Source organism: Lepus europaeus, chromosome 5, assembly GCF_033115175.1.
Source record: "Lepus europaeus isolate LE1 chromosome 5, mLepTim1.pri, whole genome shotgun sequence".
Lineage (NCBI taxonomy): Eukaryota > Metazoa > Chordata > Mammalia > Lagomorpha > Leporidae > Lepus > Lepus europaeus.
In genome coordinates this window covers 103208208-103225959 of record NC_084831.1, presented here as the reverse complement: position 1 = coordinate 103225959, position 17752 = coordinate 103208208, and the positions used below count along the sequence as shown (strand labels likewise).

At 47.7% G+C, this 17752-nt stretch overlaps 1 protein-coding gene across 3 annotated transcripts in view; it reads left to right on the top strand.

The window, feature by feature from the left end:
- Positions 1-17752, top strand: part of SORT1 (sortilin 1) — an 82697-nt gene that overhangs the window by 17217 nt on the left and 47728 nt on the right. For 2 of the 3 annotated variants that reach the window (XM_062191892.1, XM_062191891.1), the window contains exons 2-3: positions 12435-12494; positions 14159-14232. In XM_062191892.1, the coding sequence (XP_062047876.1) occupies positions 12435-12494; positions 14159-14232 (134 nt within the window). Of the gene's footprint in view, positions 1-12434; positions 12495-14158; positions 14233-17752 lie in introns of those variants that run through there. The other variant, XM_062191893.1, reaches the window with a different exon arrangement.

Sequence of the window (17752 nt, the reverse complement as noted above, 5' to 3'; positions counted from 1 at the left end):
GTGCTCAGGGACTCAGATATGCGATACAGGCATCCTGAGCAGCAGCTGAGCAATACCCACCCTGGTATATTGTTTTATGGTGTAATTCTTCACACATAATATGTGGTTATATAGTGGTATCTCATGGGATTGCTATGTAGGTCAGTGATAATGTCGGACTCCCAACACAGAAGACGGCCAGTAGGAACGCTCAGTAGTTGTTAGCCACAGTAAACATTAGGTGTGTGACATTCTTTGTAAAGCTGTATAATTATGCCTTTATGATAAACTCTGAGGCGTGGAATGGCTGGGTCAAATGATATGGACATTCTCCGTTCTAATTCGGTCACCAAATAGCTTTCCATAGCCCCACCCACAAAGCAGGAAGGTGTTCTGCCCCCACACCCTCATTGGACACATTTTTCAAGGTCTTTCTCATCTTTGCCAATCCGGAAAGTGAAAGTGTCCTCGCATTGATTTCTTGACTGCTGTTGAGACCGAGTGGCTGCTCTTAGGTTTCGTGGCCATGTCTGTGTCTTGGTAGAGCTGCTTGTTTGCAGCCTTTGCCTACTTCCCAAAGGTCTGTTTGAGGTCTTTGCCTTTCCTTCTCAATTTGAAAACCCTCTCTATATTAACTCTTTGTCATCCTGTAGATGTCTTCCCCATGGGTCTTCAGCGTTCTCTTTGGTGTTTTGCTGTTTAGAATGTTTTTCTTATATGGTCAAAGAGAATCCGTATAGTATGGGTATTGGTTTATATAATTTTTTATAAAGAATTTCGTGTTCTCAGATTATTAAATAATCACTCATATCTCTAGTATTTTTGTGATTAACTTTAAAAAAATTTTTTTTATTTATTTGAAAGGCAGAGTTACAGAGAGAGAGAGAGAGAGAGACAGAGACGGAGACAGAGAAAGAGGTCATCTATCCGCTGGTTCACTCCCCAAATGGCAGCAATGGCCAGAGCTGAGCTGCTCCAAAGCCAGTAGCCAAAAGCTTCTTCCAGGTCTCCCACGTGGGTGCAGGGGCCCAAGCACTTGGACCATCTTCTACTGCTTTCCAGGCGATTAGCAAAGAGCTGGAGCAGAAGTGGAGGCAGAGGCTCAACCTGCTGTGCCACAACGCCAGCCTCCTGTGATTAACTTTTAACATTTAAATCATTGCCCTACCTGGAATTTGGGAGTGGGTTTAAGAAGTAAGATGATGGGGCCAGCACTGTGGCGTAGTAGGTTAAGCCTCTGCCTGTGGTGCCAGCATCCCATATGAGTGCTGATTCATGTCCCGACTGCTTCTCTTCCGATCCAGCTCCCTGCTAATGTGCTTGGGAAAGCAGAGGTGGCCACACGGGAGCCCCAGATGAAGCTCCTGGCTCCTAGCTTCAACCTGGCCCCGATGCGTCCCGGCCATAGCGTCTATTTGGGGAGTGAACCAGCAGCTGGAAGATCTCTGTTTTTGCCTCACTGCCTTTCAAATAGATGAAAATAAATTAAAAAAAAAAAAAAAAAAGAAGAAGAAGAAGAAGAAGGAAGCTGAAGAATCAGCTTTTTCTGTTTGGTAGATAAGCAGTTTCCCGGTGCCCTTTGACCACTGAGAGTGCTGGCTCCATCACAGGCTGCACGAAGCCTCAGTGTCCCCGCAGGCTGCTTTGCCGCGCTGATCCACCTGTCTGTTCCTGGGCGGCTGACTGTGCGGGGGATTAGGGAATCTCCGGAAGCAGCAAGAGTTTCGTGCTCACCTGCCCTTGATGGAATCAAGCTGACATTCTGCCCAGCTGGCCTTCAACCTCTTGGTTTCTGAACTTCCTACCCTAACGTATAATTAGGGAATCTGAATGACTGGATTTGCTCTGCGGCCCCTCTTGATATTGCCTTTTGGACTGTTCATTGGAGAAACAGCATATATACAGAATTTCCCTCAATTTTGCCCTGTTTCTACATCACACATTTGGCTGATGGTTTAGCAGGGACCAGATCGTGTTCTCTGTATACTAATCTCCCTCATAGGCACACCAGAGCCTCTTGGAGCAACACAGCTCTTGTTTACCAGAAATACGATACGCTGCAACCTCACCTACTCTCCATTCCAGTCGCCACCCTTCCAGCTGACACAGGGTGCCGTTTTCACAGCAGTGCTGGGGATGGGCTCTGCCTTCTGTTGGCCGGGCCCTCCTGCTACTCCCAAGTGTTTTAGCTGCTTTGGTTTTTTAATACAGTAGGATATTCACTGGTAATTTTGTGTAAGGGAGTTTGGGTTTTCTTTCCTAAAGGGATTATTCTGCCTTTCCATTCTTTCTCACCACAGTGTTAGCCTTTGCTCATATTTCTTTTACTCTTTTATTTTACCTTGATTAGAACAGTTGAACCAGTTGGTTGATTATGTCCAGCTCTTTGTGCCATCAAAAACCATTTCCACGTAGGCAGTCCAATGGCCTCATCTCAGCTTTTTCCGGGTCTTTCAAGCCGAAGTATTGATTCTAGAATGTCTTCTCCAATGTATTTCTTTTTCTCTGTTGTTTTACCTTCCATTTCAACTTTAATGTTGTTTATCCTGATCCTGGAATTCTTTTTTTAATAAGATTTTCTTTATTTATTTGAGAGGCAGAGGGAAGGAGAGACAGAGAAAGGTTTGCTGGTTCATTCTCCAAATGGCCACAGCAGCGGAACCTGAGCTGATCTGAAGCCAGGAGCCAGGAGGACAATGAATACTATTGTCTCCCACGTGGGTGCAGGGGCCCAAGCATTTGGGCCATCTTCTGCTGCTTTCCCAGGCCATAGCAGAGAGCTGGATGGGAAGTGGAGCAGCTAGGACTTGAACCAGTGCCTGTATGAGATGCTGGCGCCTCAGGTAGAGGCTTAGCCTACCATGCCGAAGCACCGACCCTGATCCTGGAATTCTTAATTTAATTTTTTAAAATTTAAATTAAAAAATTTAGAAACAAAATGAGACAGAGAGCTCTTTCATCCACTGATTTCAGCCCCCAATGCCCACAACAGCCTGGACTGGGCCAGGCTGAAGCTGGGAGGTGGGAACTCAACAGGTAGCAGGGATCCAATTACTTGAACCATCATAACTGCCTCCTAAGGTCTGCGTTAGCAGGAAGCTGGAATTGGGAGCCCGAGGTGGGAACTGAACCCAGGTATTAAGACGTGGTCATCGTAACCCGCAGCTTAACTGCTAAATCAAATGCCTGCACCAGTTCATACTTAATATTTTAAATGTTAAGTTGTTTCTTTAACATTTTTAATTTTAACTTACTTTAGCAAGTGCTCAACAGCATCTAGTGTATCCTTGCCAGTGTACTGATTGGTGATATTTATAAGATTTTATTTGTGACTCCCTTTGAAATTTTTCGAAATGCTTGCATGCGTCTTCCTGTTGGCTCTACCCGCACAGCTTCCTTCTCTGCCTCCATCTGCTCCCACCTCTAAGCTCTGCTTAAACCTCAGCATTCAGACCGTATTCCTTCATCCTCACTTCTCTTCTGTATCACCTCCCGCTGGCTGATGCCTCTGCACACCTTGATGTGTTTGTGGCACTGTAGGCTGGGTGGCACTGGGGGCAAGTGTGGTGGGACGGAGAGGAGCAAGGTCACTGTTACAGTTACACACGTGATTACCCAACAATGAATACTGTTGTTCAGTAGTGTCTTGGCTGGCTGTAATTTATATTTCAACCATAGTTATCCATTATTTATTGAAATGGTGTTAGCCATCATAATCAAGGAAGATTACATGCAGAACAATAATAGTTGTAGCATGAGTTTGTGAATGGACTTTAGGGTTATGTGTGAGGAGCACTTAATGTGTGTAAGACCTTGTGCTAAGCCCGATACCAGATTAGAGTGTGTGCCATTAGAACTCATAGCATCATTTGAGAGGTAGATAAATATGTAAACAGTTACAGTACAAGGAAAGTCCACAAGTGCTGTGAGAATAATACCTAGGAGGGGGCTGGCGCTGTGGCACAGTGGATTAACGCCCCGGCCTGAAGCGCTGGCATCCCATATGGGCACAGGTTCGCATCCTGGCTGCTCCTCTTCCAATCCAGCTCTCTGCTGTGGCCTGGGAAAGCAGTAGAAGATGGCCTAAGTCCTTGGGCTCCTGCACCCGCATGGGAGACCTAGAAGAAGCTCCTGGCTCCTGGCTTCGGATCGGCGCAGCTCTGGCCATTGTAGCCAATTGGGGAGTGAACCATCGGATGGAAGACCTCTCTCTGTCTCTGCCTCTCCTTCTCTCTCTGTGAAACTCTGCCTTTCAAATAAATAAATAAATAAATATTTAATAAAAAAAAGAATAATACCCAGGAGGAGATCCCTGAGCTGTGCTATTAGGGACCGTAGGTGTTGGCTTTATGTAGAAAAATGGGACTTCAACTGACTTTCAGATCTTTTGCATAGTCCCTCTGTTATGGTTGTCAAAAAGGAACACTTGTCATACAGTGCTAAGGAGCAATGGACAAGTGCAGAAGAACAGAAGCTTTCAATTTTTAAAAAAAATTTATTTGAAAGTCAGAGTTAAAGAGGAGAAACAGAGAGAGAGAAAGAGAGCTTCCATCTGCTGGCTCTCTCCCCAGATGGACACAATCCTAGGGCTGGGCCAGGCTGAACCAAGAAGCCAGGAGCTTCATCCAGTTCTCTCAAGTGAGTGGAAGGAGCCCAGGTCCTTGGATCTTCTTCTGCTGTTTTTCCCAGGCCAGTAACAGGGAACTGGATTGGAAGTGGAGCAGCGGGGATATGAGCTGGCACCTATATGGTTGCCAGCATCACATATGGCATCTTTACCTACTACGCCACAACACTGGCCCCCAGAATTTTTCATTTCTTTTAAAAGATTTATTTATTTATTTGAAAGGCAGAGAGAGAGAGAAAGAGGTGTCTTCTATCCTCTGGTTCACTTCCCAAATGGGCACAACTGCCATGGCTGAGCCCATCTGAAGTCAGGAGCCAGGAGCTTCTTCTGATTCTCCCATGTGGGTGCAGGGGCCTGAGGACTTGGGCCATCTTCCGTGCTTTCCCAGACCACAGCAGAGAGCTGGATCAGAAGTGGAGCAGTCGGGACTCAAACCAGTGCACATATGGGATGCCAGCACTACAGGCAGCGGCTTTACCTGGTACGCCACAGTGCTGGCCCCAGAATTTTTCTTCCTTTTTTTTTTTTTTTTTAAGATTTATTTATTTACTTGAAAGAGTTACACACAGAGAGAGAGACAGAGAAAGAGAGAGAGAGGAGAGGCAGAGAGAGAGGTCTTCCACCCAGTGGTTCACTCCTCAATTTGCTGCAACGGCCGGAGCTGTGCTGATCCGAAGCCAGGAGCCAAGAGCTTCCTCCGGGTCTCCCATGTAGGTGCAGGGGCCCAAGGACTTGGGCCATCTTCTGCTTTCCCAGGCCACAGCAGAGAGCTGGATTGGAAATGGAACAGCCAGGTCTCAAACCGGTGCCCATATGGGATGCCGGTGCTTCAGGCCAACACTTTAACCTGCTGCACCACAGCGCTGGTCCCCAGAATTTTTCATTTTTAAAAAATATTGATTTTATTTATTTATTTATTTGAATGGCAGGGTGACAGAGAGAGAGAGGCACACACAGAGACAGAGAAAGATCAGTCCTCCATCTACTGGTTCGCTCCCCAGATTGCCACAACAGCTGGAGCTGGGCCAGGAGCCAGGAACTCAGTGCAGGTCTCTGATGTGGGTGACAGGATGTCTAGTATTTGAGCCATCATTGCTGCTCTCCAGGCATATTAGCAGGGGCTGATTTGGAAGTGGAGCAGCTGGGACTTGAACCAGCATTTTAGTCTTGGGTGTGGGCATCCCAAGCAGCAGCTCAATGTGCCGTGCCACAGCGCCTGCCCCAGAACTTTTCATGTTTGAAACCTGCATTTTTTGAAAGATATTGTCATTGGCTATAGAATTCTAGCTTGACAGTGTTTCCCCTGGTACTTTAAAGGTGTTGTTCTACTGTCTTCTGGTTTGTATTCTAAAGAGAAATCTACTGTTGTCTTTGTTCCTCCATATGTAATGCCATTTTTCTCTTGTGGTTGCTTTGAAGATTTTTATCAGTTGTTGCTTTTAGACAGTTTGAATATAATGTGTCTTAGCATGATTTTTATATTTCTTGAGATTGAAGTTTGTGAGTTTCTTGGATCTCTAGATTTATACATTTCATCAAATTTACAAAATTAAAAACTATATTCATTTGAAAGGCAGGAGGAGGAAGGGAGGGAGGGAGGGGGAGAGAGAGAGAGAAATCTCCCATGCACTGGTTCACTTCCCAAAGGCCCACAACCAGCAGGGCTGTGACAGGACAAAGCTAGGAGCCAGGACCCCAACCTGGGTCTTCCACCTGAGTGGCGGGGACCTGGTTACTTGAGCCATCACCTGCTGCCCCCCAAGGTGTACAGTAGCAGGAAAATGGAATTGGGAGTGGAGCCAAGAGTTCAGTCCAGGTACTCTGATTCGGGATGAGTGTCCCAAATCTTAACCACTGCACCAAATGCCCTCTCTGTTTTTTGAGATGAATTTCACTATTATTTTTTTTCTGTTGTACCCACACCCATCCACCCTCCTGCAGAGACTCCAGCTGCGTACATATTAGATTGCTGGGAGCTGTTCTACCCACATGGTGCTCTCCTCCTTTCCTTCTGTCTCCTGTGCTCTCCATGTTCCACACTGGACAGTTTCCACTGCTTTGTCTACAAGGTTACTAATTTCTTCTGCAATGTCTTTCATCCTATCCAATGTATTTTTCACCTCAGACACTGTAATTTTTTTTTTTTAAAGACAGAGTTACAGAGAGAGGTAGAGACAGAGAGAAAGGTCTTCCATCCTCTGGATCACTCCCTAGATGGCCACAACGGCCAGGGCTGCACTGATCCAAAGCCAGGAGCCAGGAGCTTTCTCCTGGTCTCCCACGTGAGTGCAGGGGCCCAAGGACTTGGGCCATCTTGTACTGTTTCCCAGGCCATAGCAGAGAGCCGGATCGGAAGAGGAGCAGTTAGGACTAGAACCGGTGCCCATATGGAATGCCGGCGCTTCAGGCCAGGACTTTAACCCGCTGCACCACAATGCCGGCCCCAGACATTGTAATTCTTATTTCTACAAGTTCAGTTATGATCTTTTTAATTTTCTGTCAGTGTTTAACATACTCGATCTGTTCTCCTAACTTCTTGAACATGTGGAGTACAGTTGTGAGTGCCTTACTGTCCTTGTTCCCCAGTTGGATTATCTGTGGGTCAGTGCGGGTGACTTTCTCCTTTGGAGCCTTTTTTCCATGGCTAGTTGGATGGATTTTATCTTGTTGGGTGCTGGATACTTATGTATTCTGACAAATAGTCTTGAACTTTGTTCTGAGGCACAGTTTATTTAAAAATACTTTTTTCCTTTTGATCTTGCCTTTATTTATTTATTCGGCAGAATCAGAATAGCATTTAATCTAGGGTTCATCCCCCCCCCCCCACTACTTTTCTGAATACTCCACTGAATGTCCTTCAAATATGAGGTTTTCTGCCGTGGTCACTGGGGGCAGGAGTGGTTGCTGGCCCTGCAGGAGGTCCAGGTCTGGTTCCTGCCCGTCCTCTGAGGGATTCCTTCCTGGCCTCAGGGAGTTTCCCCACGTGCACGTGCTGGTCCATACTCAGCTGAAGACTTGGCGGGAGGGGTGAGCCTGCCTTCTGTGGCTATAACCGCATACCACAGACTGGGTAATGCATAAACAATATGGGTTATTTTGCTCGTGGCTCTGAGACTGGCAGCTACAAAAACATGACTGCACTGCATTGCAGCATGGCAATGGGCATTGCATGGTGAAACAGGAAGTGAGCTTGCTCAGGCCCCTCTTCCTGTCTTTATACAGTCACTGATGCCATTACGGAGCCCTGTCCTCATGACCACGTCTCATCCTAATCACCTCCCAAAGGCTCCCCATACCACCCACCTGAATTGGGGGTTAATTTTCCAATATAGGAACTTTTGGGGGACACACTCAAACCGTGACACCTCCTCTGTATTTCCTGAGTTCTCATCCTGTGCAGCTCTCTCTGGTCTTCTGCCCTGTGAACCCTGGCCTCTGTGGCTTCCCCAGACTGCCAGCTTCATCTCTTTAGTTTCAGGAGGCCACAGGGCCCTGCCTGGCCCCCACCAGCCCTACGCTGGCCTGGAAATTCTCTCTAGCAATAGGCTTTGGGGCAGGGGCCTCTTGTTGCTTTCTTCGTCCAGGGCTCATTGTCCTGCCCTGCCCGATGCTCCGCCGTCTCACAGCCTGTTGCCTCGCACCTTCTTGGGGTGCTTTGGTTGTCTCAGGTCGGGGTGAGTCTGAGCCAGAACAGAACTTTCCCATTTCACTTGCATTTCTGTCATGGGCACGTGAAGTGGGTCTGGCCTTAGTGTTTCATGTCACCCTCCTCCTGTCCAGAGCTTCACAAGAAGCTTCTAAAGAAAACGGATTCAGGGCCGGCGCCGTGGCTCAATAGGCTAATCCTCCACCTGTGGCGCCAGCACACCGGGTTCTAGTCCTGGTCGGGGCGCCGGATTCTGTCCCGGTTGCCCCTCTTCCAGGCCAGCTCTCTGCTGTGGCCCGGGAGTGCAGTGGAGGATGGCCCAAGTCCTTGGGCCCTGCACCCCATGGGAGACCAGGAGAAGCACCTGGCTCCTAGCTTCGGATCAGCGATGTGCGCCTGCCGCAGCGGCCACTGGGGGGTGAACCAACAGAAAAGGAAGACCTTTCTCTCTGTCTCTCTCTCTCTCTCTCTCACTGTCCACTCTGCCTGTCAAAAAAAGAAAAAAAAAAAGAAAACGGATTCAGGTGCATTGAGTGTGCACCAAGGGCTCTGCTACAGCGTGTGTGAAGCTAAATGTGTAGGCTCGATCCCTGCCTCAGGTGGGCGTCAGGTCTGGTGAGGAGGACAGAGGTTCTTGTTGCCGTAAGTAACAGTAATGCACAGTTGGAAAGATCTGACTGAGATGCCGCCCCACAGCATGCTCAGTGGCACACGCATCATGTTAAATGTGACGAGTGTTTAGAACTGATGGCCTGTGCTGCCCCTGTGAACCCTTCCAACCATGACCAGGCGGCCGCTGGTTCCCGGATGTCGTGTTCCATCTCCCACGGAAGGGGGCAGATTGAATCCGTGCGCTCCGTCCCACGGCTCCTCTGGATTTGTGTCCTTTGCACATGACCGTATCTTTCCACTGACGCTGTGGTCTGCTCCCAGATGGGATTTCACTTTTCCTTTTCAACTTTCTACCAGTCAAGAATGTCAGAGACTAAAACATAATAAGTTTGTTAGATTTTCTGAAGGTGGATGAATTTTTCAGTGAATTTGCGTATTTTCAGGAGCAGATGTTCATTGATTATTAGAAGGAGGTGGGGGCTGGCACTGTGGTGTAGCAATGGAAGCTGCTGCCTGTGGTGCTGGCATCCCGTATGGGTGCTGGTTTTTTTGAGTCCTGGCTGCTCCACTTCCCATATAGCTCTCTGCTATGGCCTGGGAAATCAGTGGAAGATGGCCCATGTCCATGGGCCCCTACACCTGCATGGGAGACCCAGAAGAAGCTCCTGGCTCTTGGCTTTGGATCAGCCCAGCTCCAGCCATTGCAGCTATTTGGAGAGTGAACCAGAGGATGGAAGATCGATCTCTCTCTCTCTCTCTCTCTGCCTCTCTCTCTCTCTCTCTGCCTCTCTGTAACTTTGCCTTTCAAATTAATTAATTAATTAAAAAAAAAAAAACCAGGATGTAGGAAGGGAGGGTACAGGGTAGCAGAAAACCAGTTATAATAAATCTGGCCTTTGTTCCCAAAGGAACTCCTTGGATGGTGTTTAGATAAGACTGCAGGTGGCTGGTGACATCCAGTGACCCCCTCGCTTGTGACTGAGCGAAGCACGATGATGTCAGTCCCCACTGTCCAGTGCCTGAGTGGCTCAAACCTTGGCTATGCTATAGCCTGATCAAGACAAACAGGAGTTGAGAGAGAGAGGGAGAGATTGATTCATCTTCTATCCGCTGGCTCACTCCCCAGGTGGACTGGACCAGGTGGAAGCCAGGAGCCAGGAACTCCAATCTGGGTCTCCCATGTGGGTGGCAGGGACACAAGCACTTGGGCCATCATCTGCTGCTTTCCCAGGTGCTTCAGCAGGGAACTGGATCGGAAGCAGAGCAGCTAGGATACTGGTGTGGCAGGCAGCAGCTTAACTCACTGCACCACAATGCCGGCCCCAGCGGATAGTATTTTTCTTTTATCCTAGTTAGTTGTGACAACTGTCCTTGGAAAGATCTGTGTTAGATGACTGTCGGCCCCCATGATCTGTCTGGTGCTGTGGTAGTAGTTCTGGGTGTTGCTGTGGCTCACCAAGGAAGTAGCTGATGGAACTGCAGGCCCCGTAGCTTCACTCAGGAGGACACGCAGCCTGGCTCTGGGTAAAGCACCCTATGAGACACTGCTGTGTCCACCTTTCAGCTGGTGGCTCCAGGTGTCTCTGGCAGCCCCGGAGGAAGCCCTGCCTGGGCACTGAGGGGGAGGGGGTGTTGCCCAGCATTCGCTGAGCCAGCCCTGTGTGTAGCACTAATGATGCTACTCCTAGAGACTGTGCGAGAGAGGGTTTCCCCCTCCAAGGCACTCACGGTCCAGAGGGTAATGGCAGCAGTGGATTCAGAGGCCGGTTCAGGAGGCCTGTGAGCGAAAACTGGGAGAGAAGCCAAAGAGCACGTGTTTTAGCTTTCTGTTTTCTTCAGACTTCGCTGTTGGGAGTGGTGGTTTGAGTGACCAAGCAGCTGGCAGCCCACCATTTGCAGGCGTGTTCTATTTTGGGACTGAGTTTGTGGTTTGGGAAGGATATATAATCATTTTCAACAACTGCTAATTGAGAGTGCAAAGCATCCCTGTGGTAGGCACAGGGAGTACAAGAAATACAAAGTTATGCTCTCTGCTGCTCAGGAACTTCCCATATTTGGGAAGGAAGGACATATTTAAAGTTTTTAAAAATCTTAGTGAGATGCAAATCTTCTTGTTTTTTTTTTTTTTATAGATTTATTTATTTGAAAGCCAGAGTTATGGAGAGAGAAAGGGAAAAGCAGAAAGAGAGAGAGATCTTCCACTCGCTGGTTCATTCCCCAAATGACTGCAATAGCCGGGGCTGGGCCACACCAAAACCAGGAGCCAGGAGCTCCTGGTTTCTGGGACCCCTGCACCATGGACTTGGGCCATTTTCCTCTCCTTTCCCAGGCACAATAGCAGGGAGCCGGATGGGACATGGAGCAGCCGGGTCTCAAGCCAGTGTCTGTATGAGATGCTGGCCTCGCAGGTGGTAGCTTAAATGACTACGCCACAACCCCAGCCCCACAATTTTTCTGGGAAAAAGCAGGGGTGTTGTGGTGGAATGGATTAAACCACTATGGGCTGTGCCAGCATCTCAAATGGGCACCAGTTTGAGTCCTGACTGCTCTACTTCTGATCTGGCTCCCTGCTAGTGACCTGGGATAGCAGTGGAAGATGGCCCAAGTGCTTGGGCCCCTGCACCCACCTGGGAGACCTGGAAGAAGCTCCTGGCTCCTGGCTTCGGGACAGCCCAGCTCCAGCCATTGTGGCCATTTGAAGAGTGAACCAGCAGATGGAAGATATCTCTCTCTCCTTTTCTCTCTCTGTAACTCGGCCTCTCAAATAAATAAATCTTTTAAAAAATGATAGATTAAAAGATTGTAGATATAATGTTAACCTGGAATATCCATGTGTAGTAAGATTATAAATGACTTAAATTTTATTATACTTTTTATAATTGTCTACATTTTCTGTAATAAATATATACTATTTCATAGAAAAAGGACATATTTGAAAAACAAAACCCAGAAAACCAATAATGATTATTATACCTGTGTCTTAACAAGCTTGCCATATTTTGGACGCAGCATACTGGCTTTCTCTTTTTTGTCACCCTGCAACCACCCCCACTCTAGGAAGGTTCTGTCGTCATTATTACTATTGCTGTTATTATTGAGTAAGAAGATAGAATAAGGGTATTTGCTTCTTACTTCCCCTTGTCATTTTGAGTGAGTTAACCTAGAAGCAAAAGGAACCCAACTTTTAACTATTCTATTCAGCTCCTAACTATTCAGCTAACTGTGCAGAGCCGGTACAGTTGCCTCCGGCAGCGTGGCCCTGCCTTCTCGCTCTACAGCATCCTGGGAGTACTTTGCTCTTTGTTAGTTCTGTTGGAGAAAGCCAATGGCTTGTCCCATCGCCCTGTCTAATGCAATGAGGTGAACGCATTTGTGTGGCTTGCTTTTGCAGGAGGGAGAATCCAAACCTCCAAGTTATTTATGATTCAGGTTAAGTAGTGAAACCCTGTCCCCTTGCGGTTATGAACTTAATTCCTTGTCATAGTGACAAAGTTCTGATTTAAGGAGGCTAAGGTTTGAAGGAGAGTAGATGTCATTTCTGAATGAATTTCGTTTTCTCTTCCTTTGTAGCATGTCTTTGATGATCTCAGCGGCTCAGTGTCCTTGTCCTGGGTTGGAGACAGCACTGGGGTGAGTACTATTTTGAGTCTGTGATTTCAGCCCAGCAAGGTGACGTAGACCCCAAGGGCTTTGAGCACTCAACGCCATTACTCTCGGAGGCGGTCTTAAACCTCAGTGGCAGAAAACTCATGCTGGCAGGACAGACTTCAGGAAGGAAGTCTAGTTGGCTTGGTTTTGCTTCACAGCCGGGAGTGGCCTAACACCACCTCCTCCACACTTGGGAGACATGTGGTAGTCCTTGGGGGCTGCTCAAGGATCAGGGTGAGCAGGCAGGCAGAGTGCCCTGTGCTGGGAGAGAGCCTCACAGCCTCACCCTGCACAGAAGCAGGAAAGAGCACAGTCCACATCTTGACGTCCCCACTCACCCCATAGTGCTCTCCCTATGTCCTTTCCCCCAGTTGCATTCAAGGACTGAGGCACCCATGGGCCCATGGTGGTTCAAGCCCGTTTGCTGTCCCCACCCCAGAGGAGGTCCTGCCAGGATTGGGAGAATGGAAGGAAAGCCTGGCAGCTCCTTCTCCCTCCCAGAAAACAGTGGCTCCCTGTAGGGGGATGCATTGCTGGGGACGCATTGGCCTCAGGTCTAATTCAGGGCTTGGTTGTTACTGTCCTGCCCGAGCAGGGACAGACCACACCCATGCCCCTAGTGTTCCATAGTGCATGGGTCACACTTCGAGGTACATGATCTGAAGCCTAAGTAATTTTGTGTTCTAAAAAGAAAATTGTTTCTTGTTTTAATTAAGTTTTAAACTCCCAGTAGAATTTCATTAAGCACGCCACAGTTTCTTCCAAAATTTGAATTGAATCCTAATTTCTATTATTTACCCATTAGTCTAAGATAGTTCCTGTCTCCAAGATTTCTCATTATGTGGCTTTTTGAGAGTCCCTAGGCTCTTGCACTAATCCAGAATCTTGTCTAATGCATATTTTTCTGTAGAAAAATAATTGTTTAAAAAATACATTTCATGGAGAACTGACAACAGAAAGAACATATACCACACATATGAAGAACACTGTCACCCACGAAGTACAGTATACCATATACATGAGGAACATATCACATGCATAAAGAACATATCACATGTACAAAAAACTTTATCACATGCATGAACATTATCACATGCACAAACATGATACACATGTATGAAGAGCATGTCTCACATATGCAGACTATGTATCACACATTAAGAGCATGTGTCATGTGCATGGAAACCATATATCACACATAGAGACCATGTGCCACCCATATGAAGAGCATGTGTAGCATGTATGGGAACCATGTGTCACATGCGTGAACATGTGCCACACATATGAAGAACATGTGCCGCAGATATATGTGATACTCTGACCTCCGAGAACACCCATGCTATTGCTATTCTGATCTCTGTGAACCGAAAAAAGAAGTGGCTCTGGCTAGAATATACCTTCCTGTAATAGGGAAATAACATGGTTAAGTCCGTCCTTGATTGTAGTGTATATTTGAGTACCTCTGTCTCCAGCTTCAAGTGTAGCTGATGGGGACCTCCCAACACAGTGAGTTGAGGGCTGATTGAATTGTTGTAAGCACCAGTAACTTGGTCCTTCTTGGTTTAAGGAATATTCCAGATCTGCTGGGCACCAGCCTGTGGCTGGAGGAGCTTTCTTGTTGACAGAATGCTTTTGTCTCCCTCCAGGTCATTCTAGTGTTGACTACCTTCCACGTGCCACTGGTAATTATGACTTTTCAGCAGTCCAAGCTGTATCGAAGGTGAGATCAATAGCTGTGTTTGGACTAAATAACAGATCGAGAGGGGCACAGTCTCCCTGCTGTAGACATGATGGCTCCAATAGTTCATTCAAACCCTCTTGCAGCCATCTTAACTTTTTCCAGACTGTTACACTCAACACACTTTTTTTAATAGAAGTCTTTTTTTTTTTTTAAGATTTATTTATTTTACTTGAAAGTCAGAGTTATACAGAGAGAAGGAGAGGAAGAGAGAGAGAGAGAGGGGTCTTCCATCCGCTGGTTCACTCTCCAATTGGCCGCAACGGCCAGAGCTGTGCTGATCCTAAGCCAGGAGCCAGGAGCTTCCTTCAGGTCTCCCACATGGGTGCAGGGGCCCAAGGATTTGGGCCAACTTCTACTGCTTTCCTGGGCCATAGCAGAGAGCTGGATCGGAAGTAGGGCAGCCAGGACTCTAACTGGCACTCATATAGGATGCCGGCACTGCAGGCGGTGGCTTTACCCACTATGCCACAGCGCCAACTCCTCAACACACTTTTTAATATCTATTTAGCAACCTGAACAAGTGCGAAAAGGGAACTGGCTCCAAGGAGGTCAGGTTGACCAATAAAGGGGGATGAAGGAGATGTGTGTATGTTCATTGAAGTGGATAGTTATTGGTGGGAAGGGAATATGGGGATTTGTATAATTTTTTATTTATTATGAATGCAAAAGTGATTTTTAAAAAAATCATTTTCATTTTATTTGAAAGTCCGAGAGACAGAGGGAGAGAAATCTGTCTGCTAGTCACTCCCCAAATGCCTGCAACAGCTGGGCTGGGCAAGGCCAAAGCCAAAACTCCATCCAGGTCTTCCACGTGGGTTGTAGGGACTGGAGTACTTGATCGCCATCTGCTGCCCCCAGGGTGCCCATTATCAGGAAGGTGGAATCAAATGTGAAGCCTGTGCTTGAACTAGGAGCCCGGATGTGGATGTCAGCATCGTAACTGCTGTGCTGATTGTCCCCTCCGCCCCAAGCAAATGCTGTTCATGTAACATTCGGAGTCCTTAACAGGTTGTTTGTAGATATAATGAAGTTCTCAGGTATTGTTTCCAAGCAGGGAGTTTCTCAGGTCAGACCTACCAAAGTGCCTTACAGAGTCCAGACTGTGGTGGCAGTGGTAGAGTGGGTTCTGCAGCCATCACCTGGACGGGGACATTCATGACGTAGTGGAACTGCCTGCCCATGGGTACAGGGGGTTCCTTCCCTTCCCGCATTAAAGATCAGCCGATTTCCAGGAAGTGCTGATTGTCTTCTCCATCTGTTAATCCTGTTTTCCCCCAGGGGACCTAAAGAATCCCTAGATCCCAGCAGATGACATAGAAACCAACCCAGGGCTAAGGTGTCCTCCGGGAGTCATGGTGCTTTCCCAGGGTTCCTTATTTCACTGTTGCTCTTGGCCCAGGTCCGAGTAAAGCCATGTGCAGGTTCTAAATGGACCAGCCCACTCTCCCTTCCCCAGTAGGTACACTCCATGACTACTGCTTCCGGGCCTAAAGCCACAACTCTGCCCTTCAGCACAGTGACACTGGCTTAAAACGAGAATGCTTACCACCATGTTTGTAGCAGCACTGTTCACAATAGCCAGAATTTGGAATCAACCAAGTTGTCCATCATCAGCTGAATGGATAAATAAAATATGATATATATATACATATATATATATTCAGCTATAAAAAAAAATGAAATCCCATCATTTACAGCAAAATGGATGGAACTAGAGGACACCATATTGCGTGAAATAAACCAAAAACAGAAAGATAATACCACATACTCTCCCTTATATGTGGGAACTAAACTTCAAAAAAACTTTTCAATTTGAGAAAGAGGGAGAATCTTCCATCTGCTGGTTCACTCCCCACATCCAAGGCTGGGCCAGGCCAAAGCCAGGAGCTTCATCCAGGTCTCCTGTGTTGAGTTCTAGCAGGGAGCTAGATTGGAAGTGGAGCAGCTGGAACTCGAACCAGCGCCTATGTGGGATGTGGACACTGCAGGCAGTGGCTTTACCTGCTATACCACAGCACCGGCCCCTAGAACAACTCAATCTTTTTTGTTTGTTTGTTTAAGGTTTTTAAATTTTATTTTGACAGAGTTATACAGAGGCAGAGAGAGACACAGAGACAGAGATAGAGATAGAAAGACTTCCATCTGCTGTTTCACTCCCTAAATGGCCGCAGTGGCCAGAGCTGGCTTGATCTGAAACCAGGAGCTTCTTCTGGATCCCCCATGTGGGTGCAGGGGCCCAAGGACTTGGGCCATCTGCTACTGCTTTCCCAGGCCATAGCAGAGAACTGGATCGGAAGTGAAGCAGCCAGGACTCGAACCGGCACCCATATGGGATGCTGGTGCTGCAGGCAGCGGCTTTACCAGCTTATGCCACAGTGCTGGCCCCAGAACAACTCTTAACACAGAATGTTGATTACTAGAGGTTAGGAGGGGTAGGAGGGATAAAAGGAGTTTGGATTAAAAGATGCTGGGAAGCTGGGTGTGGCTCATTAGTTGTGACAAAGGTGCTCAAATGAGATGTTAGTAGGGGAAATGGGCTGGGGGTGTGTAGGCAGAGCGTTGTTGGCAGCATATACCGTTAGGCCCAGAAGGAGCGGCCAGCCTGGAATTGCTGTCTTTCTGTGAAAGGCAGGTTCCCGGCTGGCAGGGCTCACCCAGCAGGTCCGGCTGCCTTCTCTGTAACTTATAGGCTGATAATATTTTGTGATTTGTCTGACCTGTGTATAGCAGATCCCTAGTGCTATTAAGGCTATCACAGGTGACTTTGTTCATTCAGTTAGAACAGTAGTTGAATCATTTCAGCCAGATGAAAAGTGTGTTGTTTGCCGAGGGAAAAAATGCACTTTTTTTTTTTTTAAGATTTAATTATTTTATTTGAAAGGCAGAGCTGGGGCCAGTGCTGTGGTGCAGCGGGTTAAAGCCATGGCCTGCAGCGCCAGCTTCCCATATGGGCGTCAGTTCGAGTCCCGGCTGCTCCGCTTCTGATCCAGCTTTCTGCTATGGTCTGGGAAAACAGCAGAAGAAGCTCCTGGCTCCTGGTTTTGGATCAGCTCAGCTCTGGCTGTTGCGGTCATTTGGGGAGTGAACCAGCAGATGGAAGACCTCTCTCTCTCTCTCTTTCTGCCTCTCCTTCTCTCTCTGTGAAACTCTGCCTTTCAAATAAATAAGTAAATCTTAAAAAAAAAAAAAAAAAAGAGACTTGCGCCGCGGCTCACTAGGCTAATCCTACACCTTGTGGCGCCGGCACACCAGGTTCTAGTCCTGGTCGGGGCGCCAGATTCTGTCCCGGTTGCCCCTCTTCCAGGCCAGCTCTCTGCTGTGGCCCGGGAGTGCAGTGGAGGATGGCTCAAGTGCTTGGGCCCTGCACCCCATGGGAGACCAGGATAGGCACCTGGCTCCTGCCATCAGATCAGCGCGGTGCACCAGCCGCAGCGCGCCAGCCGCGGCGGCCATTGGAGGGTGAACCAACGGCAAAGGAAGACCTTTCTCGCTGTCTCTC